Source organism: Anthonomus grandis, chromosome 5 (assembly GCF_022605725.1).
Source record: "Anthonomus grandis grandis chromosome 5, icAntGran1.3, whole genome shotgun sequence".
Taxonomy (NCBI): Eukaryota; Metazoa; Arthropoda; class Insecta; order Coleoptera; family Curculionidae; genus Anthonomus; species Anthonomus grandis.
Window position 1 is genome coordinate 5,731,464 of NC_065550.1, and position 25,632 is coordinate 5,757,095.

General features: G+C 34.0%; 1 protein-coding gene across 4 annotated transcripts in view; it reads right to left on the reverse strand.

Annotated features, from left to right (window-relative positions):
• Nucleotides 1-13,835: 13,835 nt before the first annotated feature.
• The window catches only part of LOC126736903 (lysM and putative peptidoglycan-binding domain-containing protein 2), a 103,403-nt gene continuing 91,606 nt past the window's right edge, over nt 13,836-25,632 (reverse strand). For 2 of the 4 annotated variants that reach the window (XM_050441530.1, XM_050441529.1), the window contains exon 5: nt 13,837-14,277. In XM_050441530.1, the coding sequence (XP_050297487.1) occupies nt 14,108-14,277 (170 nt within the window). In that variant the 3' untranslated portion in view covers nt 13,837-14,107. Of the gene's footprint in view, nt 14,278-25,632 lie in introns of all 4 variants that reach the window. The other 2 variants (XM_050441527.1, XM_050441528.1) reach the window with 2 other exon arrangements.

Below are 25,632 nucleotides of genomic sequence, written 5' to 3' on the forward strand. Positions count from 1 at the left end.
AATACGTCTTCAGGTACAACATCCAATGCTAATCATGGACAATCGGGTACATTCTACACTAGTACAGGGCCATCCACATCATCATCTCTTCACAACTACAGTATAAATTCCTGGATGCACGGAAGTACTGACAATGAATGGTATAGCAGAAGCACAAGCGTCACACCTTTAGCTTCCCCTACCGGTATCCAGGTCGAAAATCGGTGGCCAAACCACACTAGCACAACACATTCGCAAGAGTTCCAGAATCCAACCAGAAATCGAGTTTAAAATAAGTGGCTTTAATTAAATTTCAACACATTTACGTGTTTTACCAAATTAAATACTTTAACTTTGTATTAACCGTGATAAAAAGATTAAAGTTTGGTCTATATTATTATTTATATTTTCTTTAACAGCTCTTATCGTTGATCGTTGATGAATAATTAGAAATGGCATGTTTCCCCATTAAATAAGTACGTTATAGTGCCAAAAAAATTTTGCAAAAAAAATTTGCAAAAAAAATTTTTTAAATCTTCTTACCCCATACCTATTTGTTTTTCTTTAAATTACATTATTATAAGAACGTACATTTATAAAAAAAAAATAGCAGAAAATTTGTTTGGCACTAAAACGTAATCGATCAACTGCACGTTAAAAATCATGTTATTAACTTACCTTAGCGTAATTAACAGCCGTTCTTCAACACTCACACTTTTTCGATAATTTGTATCTTTTTTTTGAATGTAAGGTCTAACTTTTTCGACCAATTCTAAAAAGAGCTCCTTTGACATTCGGTAAAAAGATTTAAATTTTAATGGATGTCTGTGCAGCTCCTTAGCAGCAACAAACATTCTTTTTTTTTTATTTTTCTCAATAAAAGGATGCACCCACCATTTTCTTTTTTTGCCTTTTTATTTTTTTTCTATTCCGCAAATACCAATACATTGCAACTACATCCTCGTCTTCACTCGATGACATTTTGAACTAAACTGAACAACTAAACGTAGGAAACACGAAACGCGTATCTTTGGTGGAGCAACTGCATGTCGTCTGAATGTGTCCAGGCGAAATCGTATCGCCTTCGCGTCGCTGTCGCGTATCTTTGGTGGGACGACGGCCTAAGACAAACGTCTGCGGGCAGACCCCGAGTATCGATTTCAATGAATCGCGCAGGTGCATGTGCCCAGAAACGAATTTGTCAATTTGTATTCGTATCGACGATACGGTTGAACGTTCAACGGTTGTTTTCGTGGTTTCGTCTAGTTTTGAGGTTTGAGTGAGTTTGGGTTGGGTTGGGTTGGAAATTAAATAAAATCTAAAAAATTATCTTATTGCTTCTAAAAAAATTATTTTTCTTTTTTTAAACATTTTTTAGAAGCTGTGAGATAATTTTTTACATTTTATTTCATTTTTTACTCAGCGTAATACCCAAATACATATTTTTAAACTTTATAGATAACGTATAAGGCCCCTCATCAGTGGCGAAGAGTGAACTTTTTTTTCGGGTAGACAAACAATAAAAATCGTTAATTAGAAAAAAATGTGTATTCAATATTATTCATTTTAATGAAATAGAGAATGAAAGCACATAAAATATTAACTCAAAGTAGGGATGGGAAGACCCGGTTCTTTTTGATGACCCGTTTATCTCCAGGTCATTCATTGAAATGACCCGTTCGCCAAGATTCGTTCATTTGAATGATAAGGTCGTTCAAATTTCAATAAAGTTGTAGGGTCTAAACACTATAAAAACAGACAAGCATAACTCACATCACAAGTAAACATCTCATCAGTCATCGGTCACCTGCGACCTGTTTGTAGTTTGCCGCGATTTTGCTTCCGGCAGTTCCGGCACTGTCTCTCTCTGACAATAATCGATCGTTGAACGGGCCGCGGCCGGGGTCTAGTGTCTAGTTTAGTTTAAGGACGTTTGAACGATACGATAGGGTTACAGAGCGTGATCAAACGGGTCGCGGGTCGTTGGAAAGATTCGGTCATTTTGACCGAATCATTCACGAACGACACATCCCTAACGCAAAGAGGAAAATTATGTAGTGATATAAAACAGAAAAAAATAATTACTATTAGCATAAAAAGATAGATAAATAAAAAGGTATAACTATAACTTATAAATCCATAATATCTATTATTTTAAAATTAATTAAAGACAAATAAAAACACAGCTAAAATACAATTGCCAATATCGAACACTTAAATATCCACTAAAAAAACCTGTAACATGTATTGCGGCCGACCAGATCAAGCGTGTCCATAAACAATAACCCTCAACAGCATAATAAAATAGCTGATCGACTTCGATAGACAAAAGCTCGAATGTCTTTCCCGCGAGTAAATTTTGCATACGTAATAGACTGAATGCTGATGCGGCCGGACCTCTGCCACCTGCTTGATGCGTATATGGTTCAATTAATTGCTCTTAATTTCGGAAGACAAATATCAATGTGTCTTTCTGGGGCTCGTATACAATAATTGGGTGTCAGCCCTGCATTTTTATTTTAATTGATGCGTCAGGCGGGGCGCGTTAGATATTATAGATAGATAGATATTATAGCCGTTTAGATACTATATAATAATAGTAAGGAGCGACTACGATCTGTGTTCATTTTTTTTTAAATTGTAATTCAACAATTACATGAAATAATTACGTAATAAATTAATGACAAATAACTGGATAATTTTGGGTAGACAGTGTCTACCTTGTCTACTCGTACGCTTCGCCACTGCCCCTCATAATAAACTAAATAAACAGGTTGAAGTGGGAACAACTTCGACGTGCGCCATTCATTGAAATCGATACTCGGGGTCTGCTCGCAGACGTTTGTCGTGTTCGTGTAGACCGTGTAGTGACTAGTCTACCGCCAACCGCCAACGAGAAGGCAAATCGCTCCCGAAAGGAGCCCGCTATTTTTCCGCTTGCACGTTGTTTCGTGTGTAATATTATATAGTTATAGGTTTCAAATGGAACAACACGTTAAACAGTGCTTTGTTTGCAAGAAAAGTGACCGTAATGTGAAAGAATTTACTGTAGAGATTAGAGAAAAATGTATGTAAGTGCCGAAAATATCACGAAGTTATGTATAAAGAGGTTGAGGTACCAGATGATTTAGGAAGCAATTTCGGATACCACTCTGAATGCAAAGGTCGTTTTAATGCATTGAAGCAAAAGTTTAAAACAATAGCGTCCTCTTCTACAGTGTAAATGAATATTATATATTTATTAATAATTTAAATTTTTATTTTAAAAAGCACTAGGTAAGTATTCATTATACCTATTGAGTATTGCGTGTGTGTGCATATATTGTCGCAATTACTTTTAAAAAGTATAATTCAATTACAATTACCAATTATTCTACTCACACTAACATACAACTTGTTAGAGCCATCGATAAATTGTAGCCATGCAAAAGTAGCAATAAAAATTTCATTAAACAAAAACACTTTCAGCTTATGAAACTCCCGAACATCGTGATGCTGCAATCGCTGCTGAAATTGCTGCCGAAGGAGGTAAATACAATACATTGAAGAGCAAACTGAATTAATGCTAGCACTAATAAATAAAAAATTCTAGAAATATCGAAAGAAGATGATGACGATTTAGATGATGACAGTGAAGGAGAAGGAAGTGAGGAACAGGAAGAAATTAATTATGACATTAGTGATGATGATCTGGACAGTAGAGAAAGTGATGCAGATGATGAAGCTGATAAAGAAATAATTTTTGTTTAATTTATAGGGCAGTAATAAATTAGTTTTAATTAATTTACTTCCCTAAACATAAATTATGAATAAAAAGTTTTAAAAATCTTGTTTATAATCATTTTTTGCTTATTAATAAAGTTATTTAAATTCATTTTTAGAGTAATGCTCAACGAGAACCTTGTGCCTTTTTAAAAACCACTTTATTTTATCATTATCTAATAGCAAACAAGATGGCATAAGGTATACTACCATGAAAACTTAACCTACATTTTTAACAAATGTTTATAAGGTTGAAAAATATTTTGGCTCGGCCGATCACTGTGCCATTTGGTATACGTGCATTTTGTGTCAAAATTATTCAATATTTTGTAAAGGCACATGGTATACTGCCATAAAAAAATTGTAATTTTTCAATATTTAGTATTTATATACCAAAATTTTTAAAATAGCTTTAAAATTAAAAAGAAAAAAAATTTTTGGTTTTATCGCGATGTTTAATTGTTTTTTTTTGTTGCCACTTTATTAATCAACATAAAAAAAATTAAAATTTTTAACCTTATATTTTTAAACAAAAAAAATGCCATTGTATGAAATATAAAAATCACTTCGTACATAATGTAGATACTTTTACATTTAATTAATCGATTCAAATCGAATTTAAACTGAATTGGTCCAAAATTAAGTGCGTGAAAATAATCACGAATACAATAATTAATAAACGAATAAACGAATACATTTAAATTGGCACCAATTCAGTTTAAATTCTTTTAAAAAGCGATCTTAAAATAAACTATAATAGATATCATGCTTTCAAAATTCCCGCTAATGCGATCACTACGTCATGCGAAATAAATGCGGTTCGGCCTAGTTCCCGGCCGAACCGCATTTATATCTTTTATGATTTGAGGTTAGCATTGCAGTTCGCCTTCTATTTCCCCTGGGTTAATATTTTGTGCGTTGAGGGTATGTTTAAATTAATTTGTGGATATTTTTGGATTAATTTGGTCCTTTGGTTTTGAGTTTTTTGACTGAACTGAATATACAGGGTGAGTTTTTTAAAGTGTTACAATGCGATATGTCAAAAACGGCTGCAAATTTTTTTTTGACATTTTGGTGACATTTCAAGTATACCGGGGGGCACTTTTTGTGATATTTTTGACATTTGTCCCTTCACCCCCCTAAGAGGGGGGGGAGGGTCACTTCCTTATTTTAAATGGAATGATGTGTTTTTTATTCTTAAATACGAATCTACATAAAATATGAAGTTTGTTAACAAAAAATTTTTAAAATTGCTCTGCTGGTTACGGAATTATGACCAAAAATGTTTTGATTAAATTTAAAAATAATTCGAATATTTTACCATAATAACAGCCGGTTGCCATGGAAATCCTACTGTTTATTGTACTGGGCCGAGAGGTTTTAATAACTTTTTTAATATTAATGGAAAATAATTTAAATGTTCATTTCCTATAGATTCGGCAGACCACCTATTACGTAAGTAAAGTTGGATAATTCTAGGCTGATTTGTGTTTTTATTTATTTGCCGTTTTTGTTGGTATGATATATGTATAAGCAGACCAGTAATGAATATGGCATTTTACTTTGATGAATATTTTTATTTGAACTTGATGGCTCCGAACTTCTTTTATTAGATTTTTATGTTGCAGATGATAATGAATCATCTTATTGAGCTTATAAATAATGGATTTATATCTTTAACTGAGCCCCTAAAAACCATTAAAAAAGTAGATAATAATGGTACTGAAGTCCTCATATATGGAGACTAAGAAAACATTTAAAAGGTGGAGAATTCCGTAGATTCTGAAAATGCTTCTGGACAGGCTTGTATTAATAATAATGAATGGACTGATGCCCAATCAGTAACGCTTCTGGATTTGTATGAAGAATACTTACCACTTGGACCTTAAAAGAGGTTCAAAACAAAAAAGAATATGTGGAATAAAATAGCTGAGCTTATAAATAAAAAACTAGACTGCAATAAAATTGCTCTTTAAGCTGAGAATAGATATAAAACTATTCCGAAAAGAAAAAAAATGATGTAGACAATAATTGAAGATTTGGAGCAGAACGGGTTCCTTATGAAAATGAGTTGAATAAAATAGCATCCATTGACGATTCAGTGGAACCAGAGGTTATGGGAAATTCCGAATCTACACCTAATTTGAAAAGAAAAGTAAAAACAATACAAGAAACTGTTAGAAATACATGAAAAAAAAGAACAAGGGAAAGAGGCATCAAAAAGAAAGACTTGATTTAATAAGACAGTTGTTTTCTGCGAATGATCGTGTATCAGGAAATGACGAAAATTTATAATATAATAGTACTGATTGCAATCATGGCTATTGTTTTACTACAGTACTACAAGCCCATTGCTTAAAAATATGGCGCATTTATACACTATTAGTGATAAATGAATCAACTTAAAATTTATTTTATATTTATTAGTTCAGCGTACATTATTAACAATTATCCAATATACATAGGCACCTAGCCATTATTGGAAAAAAAATTAACCATTCATAATTTGAGTATTCTAATAAAACAATAGATTGGAGTTGTATGTGAAGGTCACACTTTATTTTTACCTTTTTTTTTGTTTATAGACGTAGGAAAAGGTCTTTACGCACTGAGTGTGGGACTCGACCGCCTTGGTCAGAGACGGTAATACCCACTAAAAACCTCGTCTGTTTCAAGAGTGCTATGCCCGGAATCAGTGCTTTTCTTTGAGTCCCTTCCAGTAACTTTCTGTATTTATCGAAGCCCATTATTCCTCCCCAAACTGTGCATCCATACATCATTGTAGACTGCATTACATTGTAAAGCATTATTCTTTTTTGGTATTTTGGTCCCCCTATGTTTGGCATTATCCTACCTAACGACGCTGTCCTTATTTCTCCTTTCTTTACCATATTTTTTACATGGTCTTGGAAGCCCATATTATTTCCTATTTGTACGCCCAAATATGTTACATGCTTGAGTGGTTGGATTCTGTTGGCCCCCTAATCTAAACTCAGTGCCATCTCTTTGCCTTTTCCCACTTAGCACCACTACTTCTGTCTTTTCCTCTGCTAGCTCTTGGCCTCTACTTCTCATCCATGCATTTACTTTTTCTAAAACTGCATTCGTAATTGCAGTAAGCTCTGCTTTTATTTTTGCTGCAATAACTAATGCCAAGTCGTCCGCAAAACCTACTGACATTACGTTTGGTCCATGATCAAGTCGAAGAACACCATCATAAAAAAGATTCCATAGTGTTGGCCCCAATACAGACCCCCGTGGGACCCCAGCAGACATATTTCTCTTTTTCTACCATATTTAATAACTGTGTTATGTAGATAGTCCTGAATGATATTTATTAGATAAGGAGAGAAAAACCGTTTTTTCATTTCCCTCACTATTTCATTCCACGGAGCAGAATTAAAGGCATTCTTTATATCCAGCGTAACTAGGACCGACCATCTCTATCCATTTACCCTATCTTTACCCAACCAAGTTTTTTTAGCACGCTCCAATACCAAATGTAAAGCCTGTGTATGCGAAATACTAAATTTAAATTATATTCGAGTAATAGATAACGGTAATAGAGTGAGATATGACTATTTTATTAAAAAACAATACATCAGAAAAATTTCAAAAACTAATTTAGAGTACATCAAATGAACTTCAAATATTAAATTGGAGTCAAATCGGACAATGCTATAGGGATTAATTGTTCTATTTTCTTAACCTTGGTTACGTCCAAAACGTAAAAAGAATCATTTGGTTCATCTTGTATATCCTAAATACTAATTTTAAATTATATTTGAATAAAAGGTAACCGTACCAGAGATATGACTATTTTTTTAATACACAATACATTCAAATATTTTAAAAAATCATTTAGGGTTAAACAAATTATATCTAAAAATTAAATTAAAATTAAATCGGAACAATAGCTAAGGCTATTAGTTATCGTATTTTCTTAAATCTGGTTATGTCCAAAACTTAAAAAGGATCATTTGGGGGGTCATCTTGTATAACCTAAATAATAATTTTAAATTATATTCAAATAATAAATAACCGTATTAGAGTGTATATTATAACTGTAGATCTTTTTTTCCTATATGCAAACTGGTTCTCTCAGAGTTGCCTGCCATCATCCATTTCTTCTTCTAACCTGACTTTGATCAACTGCTCATATAATTTAGCTATTGTATTTGTCAGACACAAAGGCCTGTAACCGTTTGGCAGTTCCGATGCCTTGCCTGACTTCAACAGAAGCACCAGTCTTCCCACCTTCCAAGTTTCGGGAAATCTCTGCTCTACCAAAAGTCTATTTAACGGTTCCAAGTAGAGTTGCGCTAACATTTTCGTCATATTTTTAACGACCTCCGCTGGAATACCATCTGGACCTGGAGCTTTCCCTGTTCTAAATTTCTGTGCGGCTCTTTGAACTTCATCAATTGTGAAAAGTCGCGGACTCTGACCCATTGCCCTTATACTATATCTTTGTTTTGGAAAGAGCAGATCTATGACTTCTTCCTTTCTGGCATCCATGATGTTAACTGGAGATGACATTCCTTTTACATTTTTAGTTACAATTTTGTATGGCTGACCGTACACATCCTCTTCTAATTCTTTGCACAACTCCTTCCATAACCTTCTCTTTTCTTGTCTTATGCTGTTTTTTAGTTCTTTCTTTGCTTCGTTATATGTATCTGCCAATATCTCTCTCTTCACCTGTCCTATTCCTTTATGCTTCCAGCCGGTTTGCTCTACTAAGCCCTTCTTGCAACTATCGAGGTCTCCCTTAATTGCCTAATATTCTCGTTCCACCAATAAGGAACACTTTGCCTACTTGGCCATATTGTTTTAAAGATGCCAAAATATGAAACTCCTTTGATACGTCGGCTAGTTCTTTCCAACCTTTTGGTAATTCTCTTCCTCTCATTGCCTTTGCCATATCCATCATATTTTGCCTGTTTATAAGAGTCCAATTTTTTAGTTCCATGCTGGGTGAAATTTTGCTCTGCAAAGTAATCCTAATATGTCTGTGTGGGGATAATGGCTCATTTATTTTTACCTATTAAAAAAACTGAAATATGCCCAATGACAATCATTGGAGGCAGCCCATAATCTCTATTTGTGCTATTACCTGCAAGTGGAACGCAATACTAAAAAAATGTGACAAGAATGTAGAGCCCTTAAAAAAATAAAGCAATAAGCTATACTTATATCTCAAATTTAATGAATTTCTTATAGATTATATAGAAAAACTTCTCATTATAAAATCCCTTTTATCCACTCCCTTTTTTTAGATGAAAATCTGTTCCTCTTGCAGGATTATCAGTTTCTTCACAATTTTTTTCTTCAGTATATATCTCTGAACTATCAAGTTCATCATTGTGAAAAAATTCACAGGTTATGCAAAATACAACAACTGATTATAAATTTAGTGATTTTTTCTACACTGTGCATATCAATCTGCAAAAGCTGGTGAAACGTCTCTTTGAGAATGCCAAATGAGTTTTCAATTCTGTGGCAAGAAGTTAAAAGGGCATAACTCAAATTTACTCACTTTTCAGGATAGACGAAAGACTAGATTTAAAGGATATTAATCGATTGATACCTTTAAAATAAACGCTCTTTAAAAAAAAAAACATGTTTGCATAAGTTAAAATACGTATTTTTTAATTTATCCTAAAAGTTTAAGTTATTTTTCTAAAAGTATCTATGTTTAAAAAAAAAAATGGGTGGACATAATTCAGAGATACATATAATCCTAGCCGACAAAAGGGCATAATTGGACCTTTTAAAAACATAAGATGACCAACAAAATGTCAAACGAATCTAAATCGAGATAGGCCCTTTTATCGATTTGTTTTTAAAATAAATAAAACTCAGTATTTAAAACAACTAGACTTATTAATTATTATCATTTTATTAGATATTCCGTTTTAAAAATAGTTTAATAAATCATTATTGTACTTGTTCAGGTACCTATTACTTATTACTAAAAAAGAACAAAAAAGTTTTTGCTGACAGAACTAGAGAAACCAATCTTCAAATGTTTACTAGGTACGCACATTAAACATTAAGACACAACAAAGAACATTAATCAACAACAAAAATATTTTTCTCCAAAAAAGAGTCTTTTAAACAAACCCTATCAAGCGCGGTGTATGATTTTTTCCAGCAGAAAATACAAACGAAACAGTAAATGAAACAAACTAAACGATAGACGTATTATTTTTAAAGCTAAATAAGTTTTAAACCAATAAAAAAACCCAAATTATAGGAGAAGAGAAAAAAATTTAAAAGATGGGAAACGAACTTTAAACTTAGGTTCTAAGAAAATATTTAAAATTCTATATCATTATATTCCCGATCTACATCTGGATCGACATAATTTTGGACCTGTGCCTGTGATGTGACGTTTAAATTTACATAAAAATCGCGTGCTGCCTCATCAATTAGATAAAGGAGTTCTAATAAGTTTTATTTTTTCTTTTTATCGATACTCCTGCTACCAGATAATATTTGAGCTATCTTTATGTCAGATAATTTGATACTTGAGGTCTTTCTCTTAAAATTTACAAATTTGAAATCGTCACTCTCTGATAAAGACTGTTTAAATTGAACCATACCAAATTCTTTTTCGTATCTTATCCACTTCTGTGCCCTCCATATAGTTTTTCTTTGTCGTCTGTTTGTTTTTTTAATATTAAAGGGCCTTTCATAAGTTGGGAAAAGTCCAGAAAATCTTTTGTTGTCATTTCGTTTACAATAAACTTACCAGTTTCATTTTCATCTTCATTTTATTACTAGACTTTCCTGCTAATCTTACTAAATTTAACCAGTCGCGTGGAACATATATAGGAAAGGGTGACTTCTTTTTATATTTTTCGATTAAGGCATGGTCCGAGTCACACTCCATATATGTGTGACCTGGTATCAAAAATTTATGATCAACCCTTTGCAAATGCTTGTGGATTGAAACAAGATATGTAAACATGAGAGTTTTTGTTCTGCCCACCGCACGTACCACTGTAGCAGATAACGTGATTTATCGATTCATCCAAATTTAATAAATATTTGTATAAGCACGAGGCAATTTCGTTAGCTCCACGACCTGCAATACCCTTGTGCCACATAAAATGAAAAGATTGATTGGTATTGCATTCGTGAATGGTAAGATTATAAGTGTGTAATTGCCTTTTATAAAAAACAGTTCCTGTACTTAAATAAGGTGTTGGAAGCACTTGCTGTAGGTCAAAAACTATGACTTTTAAGTTTGGATTATCCAAAGCTAATGCTTTATCGACTTTCTTCGCTTCAAATGCAGCTTCGGCTTCAAAATGATGAACTCGAAGCTTTTCTTTCAATAAAATTTGGGTTTCTTGATCTTTTGCGCATTTTATCTGTATATTTAACAAATCACAGTATGAACAAGTGTCGTTACTGGGTTTTTTAAACTTTAAATTTAAACTGTCAACTATCTGAGAATATATTTTAAAAGATACTGGATTTGAAGTTTCCTCGGTGTATAGGTTGAACATTTTTGTTTTATTTAAGTCGCATGGCAAATACTTTTTCTCGGTATATTTTCGAGAATAATGCGATTCGTACACAGGAAACTCTTGTATGTGGTTAATGATAGTATCTTTTCTCTCCTTCGAAATTTTGTGGACTGGTTGGTGCTTCCCTCTTTTATCAGAAGCAGGAATCCCGCTTTCTGAAGAAGACTTTTTTAAAATTACACTACGGATAAATTTAGTTGTTTCACCAAAAATATTTAAAAAGCATACTTGGCAGACTTGCGTTCGCGCATTTTTCGAATCAACGAAGTAGGAAACACTTTTTTCCCTATTTCTTTTGTTTAAGCTGTTAAACATTTGGGACTTTTCACTCTCTATCTGTAGTAGAGACGATATATACATAACTCTTCTATTGTATTCACCTATTTCCCAATATTCTTTAAATAAATTTATTCTAACTTCGTCTGGTATATTTATGAAGCATTTTCTTCGACAATATCGTTTCAAAGGACGGGATTTCCTTTCAACAACTTTTTTTCCACTTTTAGAGGTATACTCTTTTCCAGAGTTTTTTTAACAATTTTCTTGTTTTTTTTTTCCAGCGTTTTCGTTGACTTTATTATTTGTACATCTTCGGCCCCGTTTAATTCACAGCTATTTAGATCAACTTGCTGTCTATTTTGACCAATATTTTTTTCATTATTTTTTTGTTTTCAGCTTCGTTTCTCTGCTTTAACTTCTTGCTACTCATGAAGTTTGTAGACGAACCTGATGCTTGATTTACGATATTCGAGTCCTCGCTGTCGCTTTCTGAATTTAGAATGTAACAAGGGTCTTTTAAGCTATTATCTGAATCATATGGGTTTTCAGGTTCTAAACAGTTAAAACCTGAAAGAAAAAAATGCTATAAAATTAGAATACCCTATTTAAAAAGATATATTAAAAAAAAATAATATAAATCTCTAAGCTTGTATACTTACCGGCTATTTCATAGATCGGGTTATTTTGAAGGCATTCGTTAGCTTGGCTATTTGTTTGAACTGGTGACAATTGAACTAAAAGTAAACGTAAAAATTAACTGTCAATTTAAATCCACTTCAGCTTAAAGCCTTACCATTTTGCAAGTGGCAATATACTTTGGGGTCATCTGTTGGGAAATAGGAAACCGGTTTTTCATATATCTCCATAATTATTTATATATCTTGAGGTGCCTGTTTCATTTTTAACAACTTCATGAAATACTAAAAACGAGGTTTCGATCTTTAAGATTCGTCGTTCCTAACATCTATATTAGTCGTCTTGCAAGCATCAATCATCTGCTGAGTTCGACTTCTTCTCATTTTGCAGATAAAATTATACGTGTTTCTTCGTTCAGATTCAGTTAAAGACTAAACATTACATAATAAACAAAATCGCCTGCCGCGAGAACACCCGAAAATGAATTACTTCCCAGAGGCGCACTGACAAAAAACCATATCTCGAGCTAAATATATCTTTAACACTGCAATATGTAACTGAAAAGAGGGAATTACCTTAACTTATGCCCTTTTGTCGGGTAGCAGTATGAATAAAAATATGTTTATATCAACTTAAGTCTTTTTGTCAGCTGCAAAAACAAATAGTTTTTGCGATATTTCGAGTTATGCCGTTTTTAAGGTTTGGCAAATTAACTTAAAAATTTATATGTTAACACTTTATGCAACAAAAAAAAAACGGATTATGCCCTTTTGCTACAAAATTTCTCGCTTATTAATAGGAATTAAATTAGGACCTTTTGTCAGTATGTTAAAGGCAACCTTCTGAATCCAAAAACGCACGGTAAGTTAAAAGGGCATAAGTCGTGTTATGCCCTTGTAACTTCTTGCCACAGAATTAGAACACTTGTTGATGAGAATTTCTGATTATACAACTCCTGTTGTTGACTCAGATTTCCATAGTCTTTATATGGAGTCAGTAACCATGGTCTGATTGAATATACACCATTACCTATAATATGAAATTTTTGTTCTCTCCTTTATTTTATTACAGAAGTATGTAACAGAAAAGAGAAAATACCTGTTTATCATTGAATTCATATCTACAAAATTTTTCATTTTCGGTTGAGGGATGCGTTTAAACATTACCGTTTCATCTTCAGAGTCTGATTCACTACTGCTTAATATGGATAAACTAGCAGCAGCTACATCTTTATTCTTTTTTTCCGTCATATTTTGTATTTGATAAATGCACTGAACCGACACGATCTCCCGGCGAAGGTGCGTGAAAACATGCACTCGGTAAAACTTTATGTGCACTGGTTTTCAAATAGAATGTAAAACATGAAAGGTGCAAATAAATGGAATACGAAAACTGGGATCAATGCGCACCAGTGCATCAAATGGAAAACGCTGCATAAGTTAACGTTCAAGACCACATGTGATAGATGACATTTAAATGGGTCTGTCTACAGTTGCACGGATGGCCAGTAGAAATTTGCTTGAATGAAAGAGTATGAACAGTTTCAACAGTAATATTTTAGAGTAGTTTTTTCCCACTTCTGAAATTGTATATGTTTATTATCAAAAACTGTATTGAAATCATTTCAATAAAATCTCACCCTACCAGAATGGTTTTCCTTCACTTCACCAATGGTTCACTTCAGTAAATCATCAAACAATGCGTTTACCTATTCTATAATCAAATTTGTGTTAACGTTATTACAAAAAGCGAAAACAAGGTTAGGGTTATCTTTCTTTGTTAGTACACAAATGTCCCTTACCCCACCACTTTAAATTCCACAGACAAAATGAAAATTACCTTATTTGAAATATTTACTGTCAAGAAAATACAGGATATCTAAATTAATTGAAACTAACCATTCAAATCTTTTAATGAATGGCACGGCGCAGTTTCCATCGTTGCCAAATCGCGAACTTTGTCTTTTTGTGGGGCCAAACGTATGTATTTGCTGTGTGGCGGGTGTTTAGTGTTGGAAACATTGTGTCTGGTGTGTCCCTGACCCTAACCTCGCTTTCGTTAATCGTCAATTTTGCGAGAGCTGAAAATGGTCCTGGATTAAAAATGCTGCGTGTAGAAAAAAACATTATTTATTCGTTTAAATTAGGTAATTTTTCTCAATGATACATTTAACTGTATTTTATACAACATATATTAGAGAAAAGAATCATTCAAACGGAAAAACAACTACTGAAATAACAAACACACATAACATAGATATGACTGTTGAAAAAATATACATAAAAACCATACTATATATATTAATCTATTTATTTTTATGAAGGGTATTCAATTCACCGATTATCTAGTTTACACGTTCAAAACAGTATTAATTCCTTTCTAGTAAAATTATGAAGAAATTGGATTTGATCTAAGCTCTATAAAAGTGGTAATTGCCTCAGTGTTATATCAAAAAAAGTAAATCCTGAGGCCAAGTTTTTAAGACATGTTAAAAAAAAATTTTATGAACTCAAACGGTTTTGTCTTGTTCAGTTTTATGTTTTTAATTGCATTTTAAACTAAGAAGCACGTACGCATCTCGCGGCGATAGTGAACATTATTGTTTAGGTGGCCACTGTGATGCATACGTGATTTAAATACCCCTTTATATAGTATATCAGTATCAGTATAGTATTTCAGTATCAGTTTAGCAGTCATACGTGACGGTCGTGTTTAAGTTCGTAGGAGGCTACGCCGGTACTCATTTTTGTTTGTTTTGTTTTGATTCGATTTGTTTTGATTTTTTTTTTACAACCACATCGATGTGCTATATTTCCGTACAAGTGTTCCTAATTAACAGGTCAATATTTTTTTTTTGTTTGATAAATATTTCCTGTTTTAACTAACTAGACTTGTTTTGCTGGCATTGACCTTAACTTGAAACCATAGAACTTCAACCTTAGGACGTGCTAGTGTGTTTGTTTTACGCGTGTTCCTGGTGACGCTCAGGCTCAAGTTCCTGTTTGGCTAGCAATTCCTGTCTAACCGTATTTATATATTAATTAATTTATTAAAATGAATCGTAATTTCAAATGCTATCAAAAAAAGGAGTTTTCAAATTATTGCTGCATCTTTTGTATGTCTATATTCCACCCAAGTTGTTTGGATAGAAATTCTGATGCCATAAAAATGGGAGGCTACAAAATTTTATGCTCAGAAAAATGTCAAATAAATTTTAATGAAAATGAGAATGAAAAGAAGTCTTACGAGCAGAGGATTCATGAATTATTGATTGAACTAAAAGAAAAGGATAGGCATATAGAAAGAATGAGAAGAAACAGTTTGGTGTTTGAAGATGAAGTGTCAGAGGCCGAAAAGAAGTTTTCTTCCTCCCTAGATAATCTACACAAACTTAATGATGAACTTGAATTAACAAATTTAAAAACTAAAGAATGTGAGTTACTGTCACTATTAAAAGTATGTGAAGAGGAAAAAATAAATTTCAATATAGGAATCAACGAGTTAAATACCTTAAATAAAAATTTAATTGTAACAATAAAAACATTAGAAAATGAATCTGCAACCTATAAGATGCAAATAAATATGTTACAAATGGAAGTTAATGATTTAACTAAGATGAATAAGAATATGATCCAGTCGATAAAGGTGTTGGAAGTTAAAAAAGATACTTGCTATTCCGATATTTGTGCATTAAAGAAACAGCAAAACATATCTAAATTCGTTAATATAAATTATCCAACACAGTTGCCATGTAGGCCAAATTCACCCGTTGATAATCGACCTAGGCTTCTTTTTGTGGGTGGAAACTGTAGTAGAGTGTTCCTGAAGAAATTGCGTCTGAAGTTTGAAGCTAACTACAAAGTCCAGTGTTTCCTGAAGCCAGGAAGTACAAACAATGAACTGATTTATACTGCATCATCTATGGTTAAGGAATTTACAGAAAATGATATGTTGATTTTAATGTTAAATGGTATTTGCTCATCATTCGATATTTAAAAAAAAATTTATACATTTACACAGCAATAGTTTAGTGATGACAAGCCCTTACATGTATCCAAACCATAATGTAATTTATAATAGCAATAAGGCTCTCTATAGAATATTTCACGCCAATAATATTAATCTAAATAGAATTTTAGAGTCTAATCGTGCCAGCAACTTTGGATCAGATTTGGCATTATTACTGTATACCCATATTTTAAAACATTTCAAAAGTAGCATTTCATCAAAAAATGTGTCCACAATAAAACCAAGTAATCAATCTGGACTTCTAGATACTGACTGTGATAGGGATTCTTTTTTATAGATAAATACACAGAAGATGAAGCTCACTCACATTCTATTAATAACATTGAAAATAAGCATGTGAAAAGTTTCAGTAGTTTTATTTTAAATATACAGTCTCTAAGAAATAAAATGGATGAGCTTCATCTTCTACTTGATTCATGTGATTTTCCTGATATTGTATTACTAACTGAGCACTGGTTAAAGCCTAACGAATGTTTCTTAATATCTGATTATATTCCTATATCAATTTTTTGTCGGCAACACTCCATACATGGAGGAACAGCTATTTTAGTTAAACAAACAATTGAAGCTTTTTTCTGTAAAATTAATAAGTATGATAGCTTTCTGTTGGAGAAGGTTTTTGAATTCTCCCTTTGTTTTTGTAAGCGATTTAATTTATATATTCTTTGTGTTTATAGACCACCCACAGGAGATATTGGTATGTTCCTGGACAAACTTGATTCTCTATTATCCCAATTGTCTCTACACTCCATAGTTATATTGGCTGGTGACTTTAATATTAACTTCACTGATGTAAGCTTGCCATCATATCATACATCCCTTTTAAGTATATTGGAATCTTATGACTTGAAGATGCATGTTCTTTCACCCACACGTATAACATCCTCATCTGCAACTACTATTGATTATTTGTGTACAAATTTAAATGATGTGTCATGTAGAGTACTCTCATCTGGTATTTCTGACCATGAAGCCATTCTTGCTAGGATTCCATGCAACACTGTATTTCCTTCATCTCATTATATAGGAAGAATTTTCAGCAGAGCAAATTTTAATGCTTTTTCTTCTACTGCAGCTTTGGTTAATTGGAATGCAGTTGAAATGGCTCCTGACTCGTTTACTTTGTTATTTCATGTGCTACGTGACAAGATCAATCAGTGTTTTCCTAAAAAGAGGCTTAAAATGAAAAATAGGAAACCATGGGTCACAGCAGGCCTCAGAACTTCAGCTAAAAACCTCCGTTTTTTGGCTAAGCTGTGCAAGTTTACAACTAATGCAAACATTATTCTTTATCATCAGAAATATCGTAGTCTATATAGAAAGACGATAAAAGCAGCTAAGGTTAAATATTATAGTGACCGCTTGAATTTGTCCTCAAATAGGCAGAGAGAATGTTGGTCAATTATAAATGACTTCAGGCATTCTAACAAGAAAGTTTCAGAACCAGAAGTAAGACCAAATAGTTTAAATGATTATTGCTGTAATATTCCTCATTTATTGCTCAAGGATGTGAATACTAATATTGATCCTTTGCATTATATTCAACAAGTGTCAGTTCAAAATTCTTTTTTCTTTTATCCTGTTAGCCTTACTGATGTTAGAGATGCAATTAAAAGCTTAAAAAACCATAAATCAGCTGGAGCTGATGGAATATCATCAAAATTACTACTCCTTTTGCCTGACTCAGCATTGAATGCCTTAGCTTCTGCCATAAACAATTCCTTTCATAATGGCATCTTTCCAGCATGTTTGAAGGAGGCAGTGGTTATCCCTCTTTATAAGGGTGGAGATGTGAGTGAGCCTTGTAATTTCCGTCCAATTTCTATATTGTCTACCCTCTCCAAGATAGTTGAAAAACTTGCAAAAATCAGAATTTTATCTTTTTTGCAACATAATTGCATTTTATCTGCAAATCAGTTTGGATTTCAAACGGGAAAAGGGACTCATGACGCTGTTTTCGGCTTTTTGGAGAGTGTCTATGTGTCCTTAAATTCTGGAGAGTCCGCGGCGGCAGTGTTTTGCGATTTATCCAAGGCATTTGATTGTGTAGATCATGGAATACTGCTGTCTAAGCTCAATAATTATGGCTTTAGAGGTGTGGCATTGCAATGGCTGGAATCCTATCTGTCTAATCGTACCCAAAGAGTTACAGTATCTGGATGTTTATCCGATTCCAGATCCCTTAAAACTGGAGTACCTCAGGGTTCAGTGTTAGGACCACTATTATTTTTGCTCTATGTAAATGATTTGGGTTCATTAAAACTGCAGGGCAAAGTGTTTCAGTTCGCTGATGATACCACCATTTTTTGGAATCATAGAGATTCTGATAATGTTAGAGCCCAGGTTTTTAAGGATCTTAAGATTTTATCGGAGTGGTGTGCTGCAAACAGGCTTGTATTTAATGTGGGCAAAACCTTTATTATGGGATTTAAGTGTGATGTTCAGGGCCTTATGTTTAGTGAAAACTCTCCCTTGCAAAACAAAGAAAGCTGTAAGTTCCTTGGTATTACCATTGATGGTCGCCTTCGCTTCGAAGATCATATCCTAAATCTTGCATCAAAATTATCCTCTGGATGCTTTGCAGTAAGAATGGCGGGGCATGAGCTGGGAGGGGTAGTTGCACGTTCAGTGTACTTTTCTCTTATTGAGTCCCACCTTCGTTATGGCTTGCCTTTTTGGGGTTTAAGCAACAAGGGATTATTAAACATAATTTTTGTGATTCAAAAAAAGGCAGTTAGATACCTATGTTCCGCTGGGTTAAGAGATTCTTGTAAACCTCTCTTTATATCCCAAAAAATCCTAACTCTTTTTTCTCTTTTTATCTTAGAAACAGCTACTCTTATTCATAAATGTCCTAAACCTCCCTCTAACACTGGTCATATGACTCGCCAGGTTAACGATTTTCCCTTACCAATCCCTACATCCTCCCTCACCAAGAACTCACTTATATACCTTAGCAAAAAAATTTACAACCATGTTCCTCTATGTATCAGACAAATTTTAGAAGTTAAGAGATTCAAAAAGGAATTAAAATCACTTTTATTATCCAGGGCATATTATAGCCTTGACGATTTTTTCAATGATACCTTTTAACCTGTGCTCTGACATCATTTTAGTGTTTTAGTTTTGTTTCCTGTTAAATAATTTAATTTACTTCTTCTAAATTCTGTTTTATTGACAGCTTTACTTATTTTTTAATGAAATTTATCAAAAAGATGCTTTTTTTTCTCAATCTGTTTTGTTATCATTAATTTTGGTAATGTGTGTAAATGTTATGGTAAAGTGTTTTAGATGTTATGTTTGTTTGAAATTTGAAATTTAAAGTAAATTTGGATTTTTTTAGTTTTTAGGATTCTTGTACACAAGATTTTGTTGTCTTACGTAATATAGCACATTTTCTTTCTTTCTTCTTTCTTATAGATAATATTATTATCTAGGCATATTGGAACCTTTAGCTTAGGTTAGAATTTATGTTATATTATAGCTTTTGTTTATGTCTTTAGCGGGCAGGTAGAGCTTGATTTTTTTAAGGCTATAATTCGGGAAACCGATTTTTAATTGGCGCAGTCGGTAGGATTTACCAAAAACTCAATAAGTCGAAAGTTGAATTTTTCGGTTCGTCGATAAATCGGCAATTACAGCCGAGATTATTTTCGGATCTTCCGCAGTGCTTGCTAAGACTATCGTTAAAACTATATTTAATTTAATAATTATGGTTCTATCTATAGAAGACTCATAAAACTTCCAAAGGATTTCTATTATAGAAACCGTCTAGTAAATGTATCTAACAAGGTAAAAAAGAGTCGGTCAATAATAAACGATATTCGTAACAACAAAACAATTTTCCTCAAATATTAATGAAAGTGAATGATGTCCGAATGAACTTATTAAATGAATTCTATTGTTCTATAGCTGAAAATCTGACTAAAAGTATAACTCAACCTTCTGATTCTCTTGGCCTTCTATCGAATTTTATAAAAGTTAAAAATTAATTTTTCTTCATTCCCACAGACTTGATAGAACTAAAACAAGCCATATTGGACATTAAAAGTAAACACAGTGTTATAAATTAAGATCATAAAAATTTATTGCTTGGTTATAGTGACATGTCAAGGGATACAGAGTCTATGATCCAGTAGCAAGGAAAGTACAGACGAGGTACTAGTTCCAGAGGAGGAAGTTTCTCAAATTCAGCCTGAATTAATCTCAGAAGTGACAGAAAATCCAGACAGAGAGATCTCGACTGAGAGAAGTAGTTATGAGAACTTTCGAGAAGACACTGATCGTAATTTTGAGGTAGACGACGCGAATTATGAGAGACAGAGGCCCAACCAGATGTTGTTCCAACCATCAGAAAATCATAAAGGACACTTAAACCAAAAAGGTTCGATAACATTGTGACCTATACGTGCTCGAGCAGTTCCAGCTTAGACGATGATCCCCAAGATGTAGCTAAAGCAATGTCCAGACCAGACTCCATCCAGTGGCATCAAGCAATGGAGGAGGAAATTTTTTTATGAAAACAGTACATGGGATGTAGTGGACATTCTAAGAGGCCAAAAAGTATCAATTGTGCAAAGCAAGTGGGTTTTTCGAAAGAAAGTAGATTCGGAAAAAAGGTTACTCAGAAGTTCGGTATAGACTTTGATGAGACTTTTAGTCCAGTTGTAAGACATTCTATTTTACGTATGCTGATTGCGTTATCTGTAATACTAGAGTTAAGAATCAAGCACGCTGGATGTAACCACAGCTTTTTTAAATGGTAAGTTGAAAGAACTTGTTTTAATGTACCAACCTGAAGCCAAGTTTTATTATCCCTGGTGAAGAAAGTAAAGTTTTAAAATTCAATAAAGTCATTTATGGGTTAAAACAGTCTTCTTTATCTGGATTGGGCTATGAAAAATCTAAATTTGAAACATATGTTTTTAGAAAGAAAAATAATAAAGGGCTGACAATCATCGCACTATATGTGGATGATTATTGGAGTTTTTATTTTTTCCAGTAATTCCGAACAGACAGAAAGCCTTAAATACAAATTGGGTTCAAAGTTTAAAATCAAAGATTTGGGTAAAGCCAGACAGTGCTTGGGGATAAAAATTTCAACAGATGAAGGAAGTATCACTTTGGATTAGGAACAATATGTAGATAGCTTATTAAAAAGATTTAATATGCATGATTGTAATGCTGTAAGTACGCCAATGGAAAATGGCTTAAATCTTGAAAACAGCCAAATTTGTAGCTCTTCGCGTGCCCTATCAAAAGTTGCTCGGCAGTTTAATATACCTAGCAGTTATGAATAGACCCGATATTTCATATGCGGTTAAGTATCTTTCTCAATTTAACAATATAGTACTGGAAAGCTGCAAAGCATGTTTTGCGATATCTCAAGGGTACCAAGAAGTTACCGTTAAGAAAGATAATTTAGAGTTAATTGGGCGAACAACAATTGTGATAGAAAATCATATACAAGGTACTGCTTTCCCGTACAAGGTACTGCTGCCCCGCTAACCTCTCCTTAGCGGGGAAGGGGAGGAGCACTGATCCCGTCAAAAATATTAACAAAATCCCAAAAGTGGTCATAAGGGACACAAAGAACTGGGCCGCAAAATATAAACTATTCTGCGAAAAAAAAATAAACATAGTAAAAGTCCAAAAAGATAGACTGGGATTAGCGCTCTTCCCCAAAACCACAAACGACCACCGTGCACTAACGGGACTACTAAGGGAATGGAATTCCATTCCTTCTTCCTTGAGGAGGACAGGAAGCTGAACGTGATACTGACCAAAACTTCAAGTTAGAAGAGGTCGAGGAAGAGTTGAGGGCAATGGGATTCGACCCGGAGGAACTGGGTTGGTTTAAAACCGGCCGAAGGAGACCCACGGACCTCATCAGATTCCTCGTCCCGAAGGAACAGGAGAGTGTGTATCAGATTGATAGCATTCTAAACATTAGGGTCCGCGTCGAGCGCTTAAAGACTCAGACAATAGAAAATAGGAAGCAAATTGGGCAGTGTCATCGCTGCCAGGAATATGGTCATGTCCTAAGCAATTGCAACGCGAAGCCGCGTTGCCACAAATGTAAGGGAGAACACTTCTACTCAGAATGTGTTAAAAACAGAGCAACACCGGCTGAGTGTTGCAATTGTGGCGGTGACCTCCCGGCGAGCTATTGGCGCTGCCCAAAAAACCCAAACATTAAAAACAACCAAAAAAAAAAAAAAAGCTTTGCTGAGACCTTGAGGAAGACCGACGCGGACTCTGAAAACAGGAGGGCGGAGCCAAAGGAGGGCAACTCTTCATCGCACATGAAACGTCCCGAGCTCTCGATCCAAAACACGAATCTCCTGAACCTTCTAAGTTTGCCAGACGGGATCTTAGAAAAGAAAATAGACAACCTAATGGCAAAATTAGAAAAATTAAACTCAAACCCGGCTATCAAGCTACTGCTGGGAGTCGAGGTCTAGTCTCTCGCGGTGTACGTTCGCTTCCTTCCCAACGTGCTCAAATCCTATTCCTATCCTTAGTAATCACTTAAAAACAAACCGCATTTAAAACCCAATCCAACCCTCAAAATCCTAAAACCACACCAAAAAGTACCGTAAAGGACCGGTTACGTTCACACCTCCGTCCGACCTTCTTTTGCTAACCAAAGTTCCGCAATCTGAGGGGGCGTGGTCTGCTTCACAGGCTCGCGTCCAATAACATCACACCCAGACCTCATAAATAGCCATTGTTGCTAGCCCGGAATAGCCAGTGCGTAGATGATGATGAAGGTACTGCTTTAAACTGTCAGGGGCAGTTATATCTTGGGCGAGTTTGAAGCAAAAAACAGTGGCTTTATCCAGCACAGAGACAAAGTACATGGGCCTCTTAGAAGCCAAAGAGGCTGTTTATTTCCAAAACTTATTAGGTGAATTGATAGGGACTAAGTTCGACTGTGTAACTATCTTAATAATCAAAAGGCACAAAAACTTGCTAGTAATCCAGTTTTTCACAAGAGGTCCAAGCATATAGATATGCAACATCATTTTATAAGGGTGTAATAGAACTGAAGTACTTGTATACAGACAATATACCCGCAGATGTGTTTACCAAAAGTTTAGGTAGCATTAAGCATTTTAAGTGTTTAGGTTTAGTGGTTGTATAAGTTAGTAGGTCTGTGTGAACCAGTATTTTCCCATAAGAGGACATTCCTACATGCCATGTGACAGGGATTTTGCCATGGTGAAGAAGAAAATTAATAAAAATGATAGGGTTTTTCTACTAAATGATTATGTTTCATTGATTGTCGGTTCAAGCACTAAACAAATTTTTTTGGTGCACCTCATGGACGAGGAGAATACATTGGTCAAAAACTATAAAAGTTGGTGGCCCGTTTACTACAAAAAAATTCTTTGTCTACGGCATCTTATGAAAGGGGTCTTAAAAAAGAAGATTGTTTTCTGATTTCTAATTTTATGCACTTTATCACTTTTCTTGCACGTTGAATATCAAAAAGTTTCAGAGGTTTATAGTAGGAAAGGCGAAGAAATTGAAAACTTTTATCGGCAAATATTTGAATGACCAACTGTTGGTGGTGACGATGACGATGTTAATGAAGGTTGACAAGGTTTTTGTATTTTGTATTGTATTTGATATTATTTTGACTTATAAACTCGTTTTCAAAAAAAGTTGTATGTTTATTCTAGAAACCCCACATGTCCACGGCTATTATAATTTTTTTCTCACAAAACCAGAAGATTTTAGTTTTCATTTTTGCTAAAAACTTTACAGCAAGTACCCATACTTTATTTTGGGACACTTGCTATTTTAGATCTTTAAGTTTGTTGTTTTTAACTGAAACAGTTTTTTCAGTTTTTCTCAAACAAGATTTTTGGACATCTTACTGGACTGTCTTATGTTGGGACGGTCCACAAAAATTAAAGGCAGTTACCACCACAATTTGTTGCCACTAAAACAAAAGAGCAATTCAGCAGCTTATTTAGATTTAGTGAAGGAAATACTTTAGTTTCGTACATACCAGCAAAAAACAAAAATCTGATTCTCGTGTCAACGCTTTACAGTGACAATTCAATCGATCCTGATTATGGAGAACAAAGGAAACCCGATATTATAATGTTTTATAATTCAACGCAAGAAGGCGTTGACATCAAGCGTTGGCCAATGGTTATATTTTTAACTATATTGAATGTGAGTGGCACCACCTATGATGTGATTTACCTTGGTAACAATTTGGAACCAATGCATCGCAGACTATTTCTAAAACGTTTGGCCCACATTGAATTGACAATTGGAGAACTAAGTCGAAGAAGCATGAAAACAAGTGGTATTCCTGCAGATCTTTAAAAGAGATCGAACAGATTTCGTCCTTCTTCCCAGAAAGAAGAACAAACTCCCACAATTGCCCCTAAAGACGGCGATGCTCAACATATACAAGTGCAATTGGATTGAGAAGGCTAAGAAATCATGAATGAAAGAAATGCAAGACACCTCTTTGCTTGTCACATATAAATATGTTGTGCGATGAATGCTTTATCGTGAAAGGTGCTGATCCAGACTCTGAGTGAATAACTATAAATAACTTTACAATTTAAGATAACTTTAATTAAGTAAGGCCATTTCTTAAAAAAAATCCCAATTTATTCATTTTTTTTTTTAAATTTATTTTTTTGACCTTGTGCCGAGCACATTTAGTCACGATAAGCCTCTATATAATTTTTTAGTATTTAAACTAAATCGGACATCACAAACGACCATGCCAAGTCTGGGACTCCAACCCAGGGCCACACGACTGCTAGGCAGGTATATACCCATCGCGCTGCCGCGCCGGGCCGGCAATTTATTAATATAATGTTAAAAGACAATTTTTCTTTAAACTCGTGCTGGCAATGCTATACCTACGTTGATTAAAAATAATATTATTAATTTTAAAGGTGTGCAGGATAAGCACATTGCGCCCGAACTCGAAAGTCACGACATTGCGCCCAAAGTAAGGTTAAAATAACTTTTAGATTTTTGAAAAATCTAAAAATCGTTTTTCCTAATTGAATCGTTTATTGTTGAAAGGGGTTAAGCGCCATTTTCTACCGTTTTGAGTTATTGTGAAAATCCTTCTCTCTTTCTATATTCGCGTCATTTGGTCTTGAAAAGAGGCAAGCGCTGATGCATTGCATGGATATACTTTATGCTTCGAAATTGCATTTGTGTAGAAAGGAGGTAAGCGACGTCGCTTGCCCCCTTTCAACAATTTATGAAGTAAACGTCACGTGGCTTAACGATTCTTGCTCCGTAATCGAGGCTGCCAAGAAATGAAATATTCCACAAATTTTATGGATTAAAAACAAAAGATGAGCAGCATATATATACACGGACAGGGACTAGAAAAACGCAGTGTTAGTAGAAGATT